General features: G+C 39.4%; 1 protein-coding gene across 1 annotated transcript in view; it reads right to left on the reverse strand.

The window, feature by feature from the left end:
• Positions 1-14919, reverse strand: part of LOC101162429 (zeta-sarcoglycan) — a 450051-nt gene that overhangs the window by 216018 nt on the left and 219114 nt on the right. Inside the window, exon 2 of the mRNA XM_023960554.2 lies at positions 5613-5822. Within this exon, the coding sequence (XP_023816322.1) occupies positions 5613-5822 (210 nt within the window). The remainder of the gene's footprint in view (positions 1-5612; positions 5823-14919) is intronic.

The raw sequence follows: 14919 nt of genomic DNA on the forward strand, positions 1-14919 counted from the left end.
GATACATAACTACACAACTAAAAGATGAAAAAAAAACACAACAATAAAGATGTTTTTTCTTGGATTTCTACAAATGTCAGCAATCTCCACATTCTATGCTGGTCGATCAAGAAGTTTGGTGATAGAATCCTTAACGACACATAAACATCAGGAATCTGGTTTCCAGCAATTTGGAATTTCTAGATGTAAACCCATTTATTACCTTGTTTATGATTATATGAATGAACAGTTCTCATTTTGAGACATCATGCTGAGGATAAACCGTCTTGAGATCAACACGATTTGATGAGAAAACTGTGATTGAACTCCAAAAAAATAAACACAAACTTTCCTCAGGCCAAACTTCTTTAAAGATAAACCTGTACAGTAAATGTGATTTGTTTTGACAGGAGTTGAAAGGTCAAACAGACCATTCACACCTACCTTTCATATAGAGATACAGACATGCATCTGCATTTACTGAATAATTTTCCTCCTCTATGGTCAGATAGCAGAATAAAGTAGTAGGGTAAAGACTACAAAGTTAAGATTTATCTGGCTTTACAAAAGACTTCCATGATCAAGAGTGGCTACAAGGTCGGTGCAGCTCCAGATTTATGCAAAACATTGATTTAAAGTTGAGACCAAGGTTGGGCTTAAACAACACCAGACACTTTATTGACCCTTATTTGCAAAGTACTGTTGGAACTACTAGAAAGTATTTTCTTGGTTAAAACTTAAAGATGCAGAAACACATTTAACTTTAAACACTGTCTATGTTGATTTTTTAAATGAAACTACAATATACACTAAATAACTGCGTTCGTTCATTTCTTTGGATCAGAACAAATCCATATTATTTCCTGGTTATGCATACATTGCAGATATCCTTAAGACTTTGTGTTTAGGAGCTGTCCTCCATGGGATGCTGAAACAAACCCCATCAGGTCTTTAGTGGTGGAGGACAGTGGAAAAGCATGAATCTTTCAACACACACATAAATAAACATTTACTCAACCATGCACAGCTTTCATCTTTCACATTCATCACAATCTTTCTTTGTTTACTTTTTCCAGTTACTGTTCCCTGTGTCATATGTTTTATCTCAGACAGTTTTTGTGTGTTTTTAATGTGATTTTTGTTCGCTTGTTTACGGTGCTGTGGCAAATACAGAAGCTGCGGTGTTTGGAGTTCAGAAACCCTGTGACTACATTTGTTCAAAACAAAGGTATGGTTGCCACTGAAGTATAATTGAAAACAGGATGTTACCTAATAGTCACATGGTGGTTTAAGAACAACATAAAATGAAAAACAGAGCACTGGAAACATTAGGTCAAAGTTTATTTCTTTAAAAAAAAATAAAACCTGTTCGCAAGAGTTCCATTAAAAAATAGGGCTGCATCGAGGTGTAGTGGTGTTTGTTTATGTGTGTCCCTAAAATGGATTGGTAAACCTAGTTTGCTCACTTCCGGGTAGCCTTGCACTGCAAGTAATGTAGCCACTGCTACATTACTTGCAGGTAATGTAGCAGTGGTAGTTTTTCTATGGGAGTTGTCTTGGCGGTGTCATGGCTCCTTTTAGCTCCACATAACAGCCAAGGAATAACATTGGGTGTAATCACGGCCCCTGCATTTGAGCGCAGCGCGATCCCCTTTTTGGATGATGGACAGTCTGTCTGGTATGCCAGCGGTCGAGCCCTGTTCTTGCCTCTAAGCCTTTTTTTTAATTTGCGTTTATGCTTGTTTTCTATTCCCAGCAACTTTCTGACATTCCCATTTCTGCGTGACAGCAGCTGCTTAAAATACCTATTTTAACTGCTAATGCGCTGTACCCATTTTTGTGTCGTTGGCTTTGGATTTGGAGAGCGTTCTGCTTGGGTGCTCGCCTGCAGCTGAGGGTGTAGGTACCATAACCATTCGGCCTGCAATAACCGTTCGGGGTCCTTTCGACTGAGGATAACATGACACTACAGTAGCCCCACTTGGGCAAACTACGTAGCATGAAGATCTGCTCGGGCTCTACATATTTTCATTTCACGCTTCCTTTTGTAACCTAAAGTTCTTTTCCTTCATAAGTTGTGTCTGAAATTATTCTTTGTAATGTTTATAAAGAGATTTTGCCACAACCCACTTTGTAAAAAGATCTGTGGCTGTTAGAATGAACCGGCTCTACGCGAGCCAACCGTGTCTCGGATGAGAGCAGCTGGAGTCTCGTGGCTTCGTGTTCGCAGGCAGGGAAGGTCCTTGGTTATAGTGTGCGTTCGGCTGCAATGCACTTTATAATAATCATAATAATAAAAGCATGTTTAGGAGATAACCTCGCTCTATGTCGTAGCTCTGTTTGTGTACAACAGAACACATAATATCTTCTTCTATGGTACTACAGTAATTTGTCCAGACCAATCACTATCTGACACGCCATCAGACTAACATACAGCCAATCACATAATGTGACGTCAGCACTAGTCGAAGGACCCCGAACGGTTGTTGCAGGTCGAATGGTTATGGTACCCACAAGGGAAGTGTGGCACCCTCCATACCCTGTGAAGCCTGACTCTGTTTTACGTATTGGTGTTCAATGAGTGGATGATCGGCGGTTGCAGGGTATGAATTTTCTTCTGTTGCAGTTTTTTAATCTGCCTTTGGTTGTTGAATTTTGGATTTTAAAATAAGTCGGGACCTGTTGAGTCCCGCTCCTAAATAGGGGTGTGTATTGGCAAGAGTCTTGTGAATGCAATATGTATGACGATACACATCACAATACGATACATATTCCGACTTATCCCAAGACAATGGGAAAAAACTTTGAAAAACTTTAGAAAAAACTTTGTCTAAATATGAATACACTTATCACATGAATAAAATTGCAAAAAACCTTGTATTTAATGATCAGAACATTGTGCACTACTGTATCTCATCCTGTATACAAGGTCTCTCTCTCTCTCTCTCTATGCATTTACCTTATTATTCTTTGTGATTTTTTTTTCTCTTATAATGATATATACAGTTCATACAGTTTCTGCTACAGTTCTGCATCTCGTGTTCACACATCACATGCAGGAATAATACATAATTCCCCGATTACTGCCACAACTATGTTTTTTTTTCAGAGCAATGTACACATCACTCTGATTCATCAGGTCGCTGCTTTACTTCACAGTGAAAGAATCTAATTCAGAGCTTTTCCTCGCTTCACCTTCGGCAATTTTGACAGAAGCTCTGCATGCGTCTTTTAGAAAATTGTCATAAAAAGTAGTTTTAACTCTGGAACTACATCTCCAGCCTTTGTGTGCGATCAACCCATTCCATTCATTTTCTCGCTTTGAATGGATGGATGAGTGGGTGGAAAAATGATTCATTAGAAAACGTTGTGAACCAAACTGTGAAAGAAAACCATAAAAGAAAGAAAACCCAAAAAGTTGGAATCACAAACATGTTTAATGACTTTTCGGCAGATGTGGAATAGTGAGGAGGCACAGACGTGAACATGTAAAGTTTATAGGACAAAATATTGCTATTTCCTTTTTTTGGCAGTCATCCATTTCAGTTGTTTACAGAGAGCGTTTGTCCTCAGATAGAGACTATGGGCTTAAATCTAAAACGGAGTCACACCCAAGGCTCTAAAATGGGACCACATACCTTACTGGTTGACAGAATGAAAGGTTGAATTGGGGGCTCACCAACCTCCAAAGTATGGGTTGAATATGCAAAATTAGTTACTGGTGTGCAACAACTATTACGTATTAGGGTTTATTTTTCATGTAATATTGGCTTTTTTTTGTGTGCAATCAAAAAGTTGTTGCAACTGGTCAACACTTTCAGATGGATGGTCCTTATTAACCCTTATGACCCGTATTACCAATGATTTGTGATCTTCACTGGTTTCCATGGATTATATGAAATCCTCTCCACCTTTATCCACCTTTGTCATGGCAGGGATAACACGCCAATCATCATCTTGACCCCATAGGATAGCACAAGGGTTCCAACAAACAATGTACTGTAGGAGCTGATCTGGACTAACTAAATGAAGGCTTGCCTTTTTTAGAAAAACTCTTGAAATCCATTGACTGTGTCTGCTACGGCTGAAAGTGTCTCGAGAGTTAAAAATGACAATAATTACCAAAACTATGAGATGCTGGACTTCCAAGTTAAGAAAATCCGTTTATCCATATTAGCTTATCTTAAAAAGACCAGATTTCTTTTTCTTCCAAACTCTGTACAAGATCACAAGGTTAAACTATAACACAAGTCAAATATGTCCTTCAAGTTTGAGCAGAATAAAAGTGCTTATGAAAAGACCAAATAATATATGTTTATCAGCATGAATCTGAAAAGAATACTTAGTTTGCTCAAAAAACACAAGCATGAAGGTGATTTCATTTTTGGGGGATGATGTATATTAATGTGTGTCGTGAGTCTACAAAATAAGGTAGTAGTGGATGTCCTTTTAAGGATATCAAAGGAGTTTGCTGTTCCTTGAAAGCTGGGCCCTGAAGAGGGTCAGTTTCTGCAGACCTTCATACTAAAACACAGCAGAAGAAATCAATAATGCATGAAAACGGGTGGAAGAAACAAAATTGTCCCCAGTAATTACAGCTTGCCCTTACATTACAACTGCAGCTAGAAGTTAATTTTATGTGAGATTTGAGATCTTGTTCTATGATACAGTATGAGCAAGGCTACTCTAAGTGTTAGAGTAGTTACTCTTTGAAAAAGCACCATGTCTCCAGACTTCCACCATGATCTGTTCTTACATAACCTGCAGTGGCAAAAACTCTTATTTTGAACATCATAAAGGCCATGTTTCAAGGCAACACATTGCTACATCTTTGGTACTTTATAAACAGGCAATGGTACTGTCACCTATCTGTCACTAACACATCATTTTCAAAGCAATCCAGTGTAAATTTCTAAGTGAATGTAGATAAAATAACGACACTTTTAAAAACAAGCTCATTTGTGTCAACATGGCCAAACCTCCAGGGTATATAAACTTAGTCAGCCTATGATTTAAGGTACAAGGTGTTCTAGATATATTTCAAACAAGGCTTTAACACTTACTTTGTTGAATCAAACAAAATGTACATACATAATTTAAGCAGAGGGAGTTACAGATGGAAATTTAGTCTTTTAAAGTTTTAAAATAGCCAAACTTGTTCTTATTGTATCACTGTCCTTTTATTTTATTATTTTAATTAAAAAAACTATCCCTTAAAACTGCTTTAAGTTAGTTCTGTTATGCTTAGGCATATTTTAGATTATTTGAACTCTATTATACCTTTTTGGTAAATGTTAAATGGCATAAACTTATGTAGCGCTTTACTGACTTATTTGAAGGCCCAAAGTGCTTTGCAGTTACAGTCCCATTCACACACACACATTCATACACTAATGGCAGCTACACTGCCAAACACTGCCGCCAACCTAGAACCACCAGGAGCAATGTAAGGTTAAGTGTCTGGCCCAAAGACACTTTGACACACGGGTGGGCAAGGTGGGAACCTAACCTGCAATCTTCCAATCAGAGGTGACAATGTGACACTAAGAATAAAGTATCTACCTATCAAACTGGATTTTTCTTTGTAAGGAAATGCCCCAAACTATTCTAGGTCATGCACATTCAGGTCTTACCGGAGTGAAGTTCATGACTTTAAGGATCCAAATGGTCAGTGCCAGGTTGACGATCATCGTGACGAGGAGGAGGAGGATGAAGAAGTACAAGCATCTTTTCCTCCACCCATAGATGCCCACTGCGGGGTAAACCTGCGCACCGCACACTGACGCTGCTCGATGGTGCAAAGGGTTGGGCTGGGCTGCAAGGATGTACTGCTCCTGTGTCATCTGAAAACCACACAAACAGAAGTACACAATTAATCACTGAGATGTATTCATTTACACGTACAAGAGATTTTCTTTCAGTCAGGAGCAGCTTCATACTAAAGTCCCCTGGTGTCTCGTAACATGGAAACTAAAAAATAAAGCACAATTCCTCTAATGAATGCTTTCAAATAGAGATATACCAAACATTTTTCAACCAATTACAGCACTTTAACCCCTGGATAAGACTGTGAAAGATGGTGGCCTAACCCTTGACTGTAAGTGTTTCTGCGTCTTAGTCACAAGTTTGAGTTCCATTCTCCTCATAAGACCTACCGAATAACATTGAAAGGTGAATGGATACTTCAAAAATTCCACCCAAGGCCGTGAAAAACATCATATTTTTTGATCATGTTAAAAAAACAAGGGACACAGATCAGTTTCAAGTTTTCAACTAATTCAAATGTGAAATATAATTAACCTAAAGAAAGAAAGCATTTGCATTATTCAGCAAAAGCAAATGTTACATATTTTAGAGTCTGAAGTGTGTTAGACATCAACATACTCTAAAACACTGCCCCATTCAGTAAGAAGAAAATCTGATGCACATTTTAGGGGTTTTAATCTTGGCTGAGAGGTGAATACAAAAAATATTAGGAGTCAAAAAGGATAAGAAAGTAGCGAAAGATTGTTTGAGAGTTTTAAAAGAGAGATAGCTAGAAAGAAAAAAGAAATCAGGGAGTGATAAAAATTAGATTGAGGTAGAGCTGTTAAGTGGAAAGATAGTGCAGCTTTGAGTACTGAGAGATAGGAAGAAAGGATGCAGAAGAGGGAGAGAAGCCAGATAAGGCAGCAGAGAAGGACAGAGTCCATTAGTTGTACTGCTGCTGGTGGAGTCATTGGAGGGGAGAGATATGGACACAGCTGCAAGGCACCGCTATCTCTGTCCATCGAACTCTCCATCTCTTTACCTTTCTCTCTATACCACTATCTCTCTCCTTTCCTCCAACTCTTTCTAATTTACTTCCTACCTTGCCTCTTCCTCCCCTTCTTTTTATCAGTCTGTTTCTCTCTCCTGCACACTTTATACCTTTATTTGCTGAGAATGCATGCATCACCTCAGCTACTTGCTGAGTTATTTTTTTCCTTCGATGATTTTTCTCCATATGATCCAGTATGATGATACTAACAATATTTGATGATTGGTTGAAATACCAGGTCTATCATATCCTCCAGAAAAATAACAAAATCTTACTTTTTTTTCCAACTTGGCCTGACCTACAATTGAGCAAAGAGATGTTAGCTGAAGGCCTCTTGTGTTGGACAGATTTTACCAATACAAAAAGGGGTTATGTATCTTCTAACAGCCAAGGTCTATATTTGTATAAACCCCTTTTTGTTTTGTTTTTACCTCTAAATAACCTCTAAATAAAAGATTTCATGATGGTTTTATAAGAAAAGATAAGTATTGGGAAGTTTTTTATTCAGCAGTTGTTATGTCTCATAAATCAGAAAATGTTACACAGCTGGACACCGAATGCACCTGCAAATGTAAGGCAAATACTGGTAACACACACTTAAATGAGCTGGAAAGAGTTGATTACTGTTTTCTTGTAGTATGTAAAGTGCAAAGGACAAAATAGAAATAAACTTATTTACCAAAAAGTGGCATCTAATAGTAACATCCTTGCTCATTTTTCACATTTTATTTATGCTAACGAAAGTTAGTGGGATGGGGGTGAAAACAGCGTACAGACATGGACTGAATGTGTCAAGCCTTGGTCACAACTACCTTTACGGCTAGATATTGTGGGCAAAAAAGGGAAGAACTGTACGGGGCACACGGGTGGCCCTCACGAAATAGCAACGTTGAGTCCCTCGGTGAGCATGCTGCAAGCAACAAGTCATAGAGAACACTTAAACAACACCCGAGGGTAAAGTAAATGGTAAATGACCAATACTTATATAATGCTTTTCTACCCACAAGGCCCAAAGCGCTTTAGAGTCACACACACATTCACAAACAGGTGGCGGCTCCGCTGCCAAACACAGGCGCCCACCTACCACCAGAGGCAAGGTTCAGCGTCTTGCACAAGAACACATCGACACATGGGCGTGCAAGGCAGGAATCGAACCTGCAATCCTGCGATCATGGGTCGACCGCCTTACCGCTGCACCACGGCCGCCACTAGTAGTGGGTAGTAGTAGGTGACATGCAGGAGCTTTGGACAGATTTTTCCTTTTGTTTTGTTTTTTAACCCATCCCCAAACACTGCGCACTGCACAGTGCTGGAGTGCTCTTCAGGTGGTAAGTGCACACTCCTCACAAGCTCCTTCTGGTGCAATCTGACTGTTAGAAGTTAGAAGATTTGACAATCAAAGCGTAGTTCATATGGGCTTCCTTAGGATGTCCCTTGGGCACGTTTCACATAATGTACTAACCGCCACAAAAGCACTGAGTCAGTAAAGGGCCAGTACTAACCTTGCCAGCAACTATAGTATGTAGCATCCGTGTTTCTCTAACGTCATACGTGTTTGCAAGCTACGTTAGCCTTACAAATCCTTAATGACACTTACTACATGTACAATAATCAAATTTTCCATTTACGACTTCCCATGTGGCCCAACAAGGCTCAGGGAAACTGCAAGGCAAACCTGTGCTCCCCTTAAGATGAGGCAGCTCTTCTCTATGACCCTTTATGGGTCAAAACAAAAATCTGTAGCAACCGTATGGGTCAACTCGCCATAGGGGCATGTGACTAAAGCTACAACCACAGTGAATGCAATTTGCGTGGCAGAGGTGTCAAATTTCAATGTTAAGTTATTGTACAGACACAATCTGAGGTCCTGTGGTGCATTTGGAGCATTGGGCGGGGCACGACAGTCTGGTAGCAGAGCATTTTGGGCATTCCTACATGTCCCATGATAAAAAATCTGAACTTGGGGGAAGAATTTGAGTTGCATCAACCAATCACGACACTGCTTTAACCTGTGCAATAGGAGTCCAAAACCACCATGTAGGAGAATATGATCGTTTTCCAGAACTTTATGATATTTTTGTCATTTGTATCGAGATAACAATAAAAACATGATCTAATTTTTTTTTCCCCTTCTTAGACTAATGCGGAACAGCAAATCATCAAACTAGGTCACACAAAGACGGAATTCCTTCTGAAAGCGTCCGTCAATCAGATGCAGCTCCTTCAGTAGACGGTGAACCTCACAATACTGGGAGAGTCTCTTAATGATCTTTAGACCCCAGACATGGAGAAGTGATTACTGAGGCTTTTGCTGAGCTCCTCAAAATAAAGAAAACTGATCTCTCAACATCATCCGTGTTTGCATGCACTGTAAAGGAAATATACAAATATCCTGTCAATACTCCCATGAAGCATTGAGGCTGAAACTTTCTACAGTACCTCCTCCAACACATGTCAGGAGTGTCAAGTTTTTCAACACATTTTCGGACAAGCGTTGAGAAGCGAATTTGCCACTAGTCAAAAAAGAAGTAGCGGACACAAATTTGACGCGCCGAACGCATTCAGTGTGAGGGCTTAGGAAATCAGTCATAGCCAATAAGGAATAACATCACACACTTTTTAACTACACAACTTCTTCAAATGAAAGTATTGTTAAAACAATGGAGGAGTTAGACAGCATGATGTTATTGAAGGTCATCTTTACACAGTAATCTTCACAAGCTAAGAATGTGTCCTGCGGATGCCGTGAAAGTAATCATTTTTAGGGGAAAATGAAATCCTAAAATTCTCAGCCAGCAAAATTCACTGCTTTATAAGAGCAAGGACATCAAGAATCCCACTTCAGAGCATCTCAGCATGTTCTTAAATCCCTGTGACTCCTGGGGAGTAAAGACATTTTATCAGTGAGTAGTTTGCTGATTGGCTGATGCGCTGCCTCCAGTCCTCCCCAAGCCAGTAGAAGCAAGGAGTTCATGAATAAAATAATTTTTATGTAAAAAATGCTTTTAAAAAGAGTCCGCTGGAGGACGGAGAAGCATTTTTGCAAGCAGAGAGGGTCATTATTAAAGTTTAAATGTTTGGGTTGCGACAATGATGCAACAGTTCAGAAAGACAGTCTGAATGCATGAGAAATTTAACAACAGTGCAGTTTACAACACTAATCAACTTTGGTTACTTTTATGTGGAACTTTGATTTGATGTGCAACAGCAGCACTATGCATCTCCCACAGAGGTGCAAATTTATGTAATTTATATTTGGATTTTTTTTTCTTACACTTCTAACCCTCTACATACCAGATTGGAATATGTTTGGATGACTGAGTTGTGATATGGCAGAACATGAGAATCTTACATCAAGTTAAGATACAAGTAGGGTACATCTGTCTATAAACAAGGAAACAAGCATGTGACACTAACCCCGCCCACAACTCAGAGGTGGATTATTAATGAACTCCTACCGCTCTGCAGAAACTATGTTCTAGAAAAACGACACAGGCTTTTTTGATTTTGCCTACAAACAGCATAATCACAATTAAAAGACCGCTGTCTTTGAAAACAGATCAAAGTTCATCGGAAAGGGACTTTTAACAAGTCAGAGGCATCCTGAGAGACACATCAGAGCCTGTTTGAAATATTTACCATCAGCAAGGCAATGTAAGAAAATGAGCAAGGACTAATAAACAGTTTTTATCCAACAGCCATGTTCAATCACAATAATGAAAAAAGAAAACCACATTTTCATGAGAGAAGAAACCAAAAATGGACAGACAGTGACCGTGAGCATTTTTGGTTAAATATTTTTTAATGCGTGTATGATTACTGCAGCTTGAAGGACTGGAACTTTTAAATATGTTGTACACTCAGGTACAATTACATCACACTCTATTGTATTTTGTTCTATTTCTGCGATCAGAGGTAGCTGCCGTTTTAGTGGAAAAAAGAACAGAGTAAAAACAGATTTAAATGAGGAGGGGTAAGAGCTTCTGTTTAACATCACTTCACACCATCTGAAAGGAAAAACACAAAGCACATTTTTAAAAATGCATGTAGAACAAATGTTCTCTGTTTTGACTAAATCTAATCTACCACATTTTTACATGAGCTGACTGAGGATAGAAGCAACGCATTAATGTCAAGTGGAAGGGATGTTCATGTTTTTTTAATACAATGTTTTATATTTTAGCTGTGAAATCTAGCAGATTTTTTATTTTTGCTTTTTGGGCTCTTCCGATCATCTGCATTAGCGGAAAGAAATGAGTCTCTACCAAAACACAGCTGTAGGATTGGTCACACCAAATCAATAGTGGTGTGTGTGCTGCTATTCTGCTATGGTTGCCGTGTGTGTTTCTGTGGTGACCTAGAATGCTAATCATTTTTCTGCACGCACCAACAGAGGGAATCAATAGGTGCACAGATGTGTGCGTATCTGTCAGTTTTGCCGGGGTATTTCTCAAGGGCAAGAGTGCGGGGCTGGTCAGAGAAGCTGATGCAGAACCTGCAGGTTTGCTTTTCAGTGAGCAGCCTGGATTTTCCCAGTGAACTTCCTCCAGATGCTCGGCTTTCTTGTCACAGTTCACAGACATGCATGTTAGGTTAATTGGTTATGCTTCATCGCTGCAGATGTGAGCGTCCATGGTTGTCCGTCTCTCCTGTTAGTACTGACTGACGACCTGTCCACAGCTGAGACCTCTCAGAGAGTAAAATACCAGTGTTTCAGATATCGAAACAACTCAGAACAGGTTTTGTTTTCACACTTCTTTTCCCTCACTTCTTTTACTCCCTCTAGATCCTCCTCCCCCCGTTCGTCTACACTCATCCCTCCTTCTCTCTCAGAGAGTTTCTTAAATTGAACTGACAATAGAGTCATCCATCAATCCCATGGTGCACCACAGCCTTGAAGCCCTGTAGTGTGACCCAAGTTTATAAACATCATAATGCCCTAACAGTCATAAAAACAATGCTCACAAGAGACAGGTTATCACAGATGTCAGCAAAACCCCTCGTCTCTTCAACGCTGATTTCTGGCATTTGAAGGTGTCGGCTCATAGTACAGAAATTAACTTCATTGTTGCAGGTGGTTGCACACTTAGAGGTTGTTTAAATAGAACTTAAAGATTTTGTTTTGTGTGATGCTTTATGGTAAAACTGTGCAGGGGTCACCAACCTTTTTGAGACTGAGGGATATTTCATGGGCTTTAAGTGGTATGAAGGGCGCCACAGGACCTGTTTGCTAAAAACCTCCTAGCCCTCCCACACACACACACACACACATTTGCGTGCCCTATTTTTATTGTCACTGTCATTTATTTTATTGTCATTGACAGACGTGCCGTGATTGTTTGTTCAATATTTGCTTCAATTAAAAAAAAAAAAAAAGAATTATTTTTTGGGTGCATTCCCTGCAGGCGCCACAAGGGGTGCTCGCGGGCGTATGGGCGCCCGCGGGCACAGGGTTGGTGACCCCTGCTGTAGAGACTAAACTGGGATAAACAAAACAAACAAAAGTTGATTAATTTTTACTTCTTTTTCCCCCTTTGGTCAATTGAAAAACAACAACAAAAAAGGAACATCATCTCGAAAAAAAGAGTTGGAATTTCAAGCTGCCAACTTTCACAGAAGATTTGTCACAGACGGAAAGCTTTCAGCACCTTGCTCAAAATGTTTAAAGCTGTCAGGATTTCCCCAGCTATTTCTGAATAGTTTGGCTCTAGCTGAAAGTTTAAAAAATAACCTTCAAGCAAAGGAAAACACTCGGATTTCACCGTTGAGCTGAACAGCATAGTTCTATGTGAATGTTCTTTATTTTGGTGAAAACTCCTGAAGTGACGCATTCAGGGCTGAGTCTGAAAAGCAGCAATTGCACACTCATTATGTCATTAAATTAGTGGCATCTTCAAATAGGATACACATTTTCTGAGTTAGCCGTCAAACTTAGTTTGGTGGACTTCTCTGAAAAGGACAAGATAAGGCACACATGCCTGAAAGACAGTATGTGAAACCAGAAGACGGACAGGTGCGGGCGGACTCGATGTGGATACAAGGCAGGATAGTAAAGTGTAAACAGACAGGTTTTTCATGAGAAAATCAGAAGCCTTACTTTGGTTTCACAGGTAAAATCCATATCAAAATGTAATTAATCTGCACATGGTTGAGAAGCACAGCTGCTGGATTTAATGTGCTGGAGTTTAAGTGTGTGTCAACCAGCATCCTGCTGCTTTTTTACCTTTTCATGCATATTCAATCCATGCAACTATTAGATTTAATTAAAAATATGTGAAAAAAATCTGAATGTGTCGACTTTAATGAACACAATCATTGGCAGAATTAATGTTAATAAAGAGAATTTGAGTTTTGCAGCAATATTTAAAGACCCACTCCAATGTTGTTGGTGTTTTTAACATGTTCTTGTGGCATTTTTCTCATGACGGAGGACATGTATAAAGAACTTTAAGATTATAACTGCGTTTCTGAGTATTTATTTTTTCAAATCATTGTGAAACAGGGGTAGATGAAAAAATGCTGTTGGAAAAACCTTGTAGTGGTGATGTAGATGTTTCAATCGATGAGCCACAAGCTCCCTGTTGCGCTTCATTCTAATGCATCCACTTACAGAAAAATAAATCTACATTAGACATGTCAAATGTACGGCCTCCAAGGATATTTAAAAAAAAAGCATATTTCTAGCTCATTCCTGTGGCGGGTTATGGTTTTTTACAGAAATAACCGAAATGTGAAATTCCGCCACTAGGGGGAGCAAAGGAAAGGCAAGACCAGCATGAGAAGATTAATCGGCATATCTTTGCAAGCATGTGCCACATCTGGATAAGATGCAGTTTGGTTCCCGAGCCTCACTGCTGTTGAGTTGCTTTAAAATTATCAGGTGTACAGCTGAATAGCTCTGTTATTGCTCACCTATTTATTTCGTTTTTTTGCACCTGTATTGTTAGGTTGTTGTTATGAGGGGCTGTAAGGTAGCAGGAAAGTGTGTAAACAGATGGATAAGGGGAAATGGGGCTGGGCTTTTTCCTTGCCAACAGTTCTGCCAACAACTCAGACGTCAATTTCTAATGAACTCCTGCTGCTCTGCTAAAATATCTTCCAGAAAGCGACACAGGTTCTAGATTTTGGCTAAAAAATGCATTATAATAGTTAAAAGACCACTGAAAACGGTTTTAAATGAAATCAAATGATTAAAGACTAGGACTTTAAACTCTGACCAAAATATAGGCGGATTTTTAAATGACAAGTTACACTTTTTCTTTCTCTTATGTGTTTTACAACAGAGAGCTTACAACTACTTCAAGCGTTAAAATTGGAACAAAATTCAAAGCAAGGCAGAGTAACTTTATTAGAACAGCAGGAATATAAGCTAGGATGCGATGAAGCACTGAGTCAAGAAGGGCAGCCTTTAAAGATTTAAAAAAAGAGGCACATTTGAGTTCACTGAGGAGCCATGTCTATCTGTGAGCAGCATAATGGCTAAAAGCAGATTCGCTACTTTGACTTCTGACCCGAGGTTCTATTAGCTGAAAGCTTCCTGCAGGCCTAAAAACACCACTTGTGTGTTTGATGCCACAGTGATGAAGTGATTAATTAATAGTGCAAGCGCAATAAAGAGAATGTATGTCTTGTGGTAGCCAGCATAAGGAACAGAGAATTGGACTGAAGAGGTCAGTTCTCCTGGTTCTCAATGATCTGCATCTTTCTAGCAGTCTATTTTTAAAGACCAGATAGAAACACAAGGAAAGGTTCCAATGCTTCCAGGTCTTTAAGTTTTATAAAATGACTGGGATGTTGGTTCAACCTGCAGCAGAGGGCACAAATCAGCTTCTCTAAATTATTTCTAGATATGAGAGGGTTTTTAGACTTGAGAAGAAGCGCTAAAGCTCACATGTGACCACACAATGAAGAAAAAAAAAGGGAAAACTCAAGCCCCAGCAGATGGTAGTTTGGCAGCTGTGCTTTAACCCTTGTGCTATCCTAGGCACTTTAACATTGGGAGTTGGGTCATCTAGACCCACTAGACAGTGCTCTGAACCTTTTTTCTTCAATGATTTGTGATCTTCACTGGTGTCCATGGATTACCTGAAATCTTTTCACCTTTATCCCCCTTTGTCATGTTAGGGAGAACACCTCAATGT

Source organism: Oryzias latipes, chromosome 1, assembly GCF_053564925.1.
Source record: "Oryzias latipes strain Hd-rR chromosome 1, Olatipes_Hd-rR_3.1".
Lineage (NCBI taxonomy): Eukaryota > Metazoa > Chordata > Actinopteri > Beloniformes > Adrianichthyidae > Oryzias > Oryzias latipes.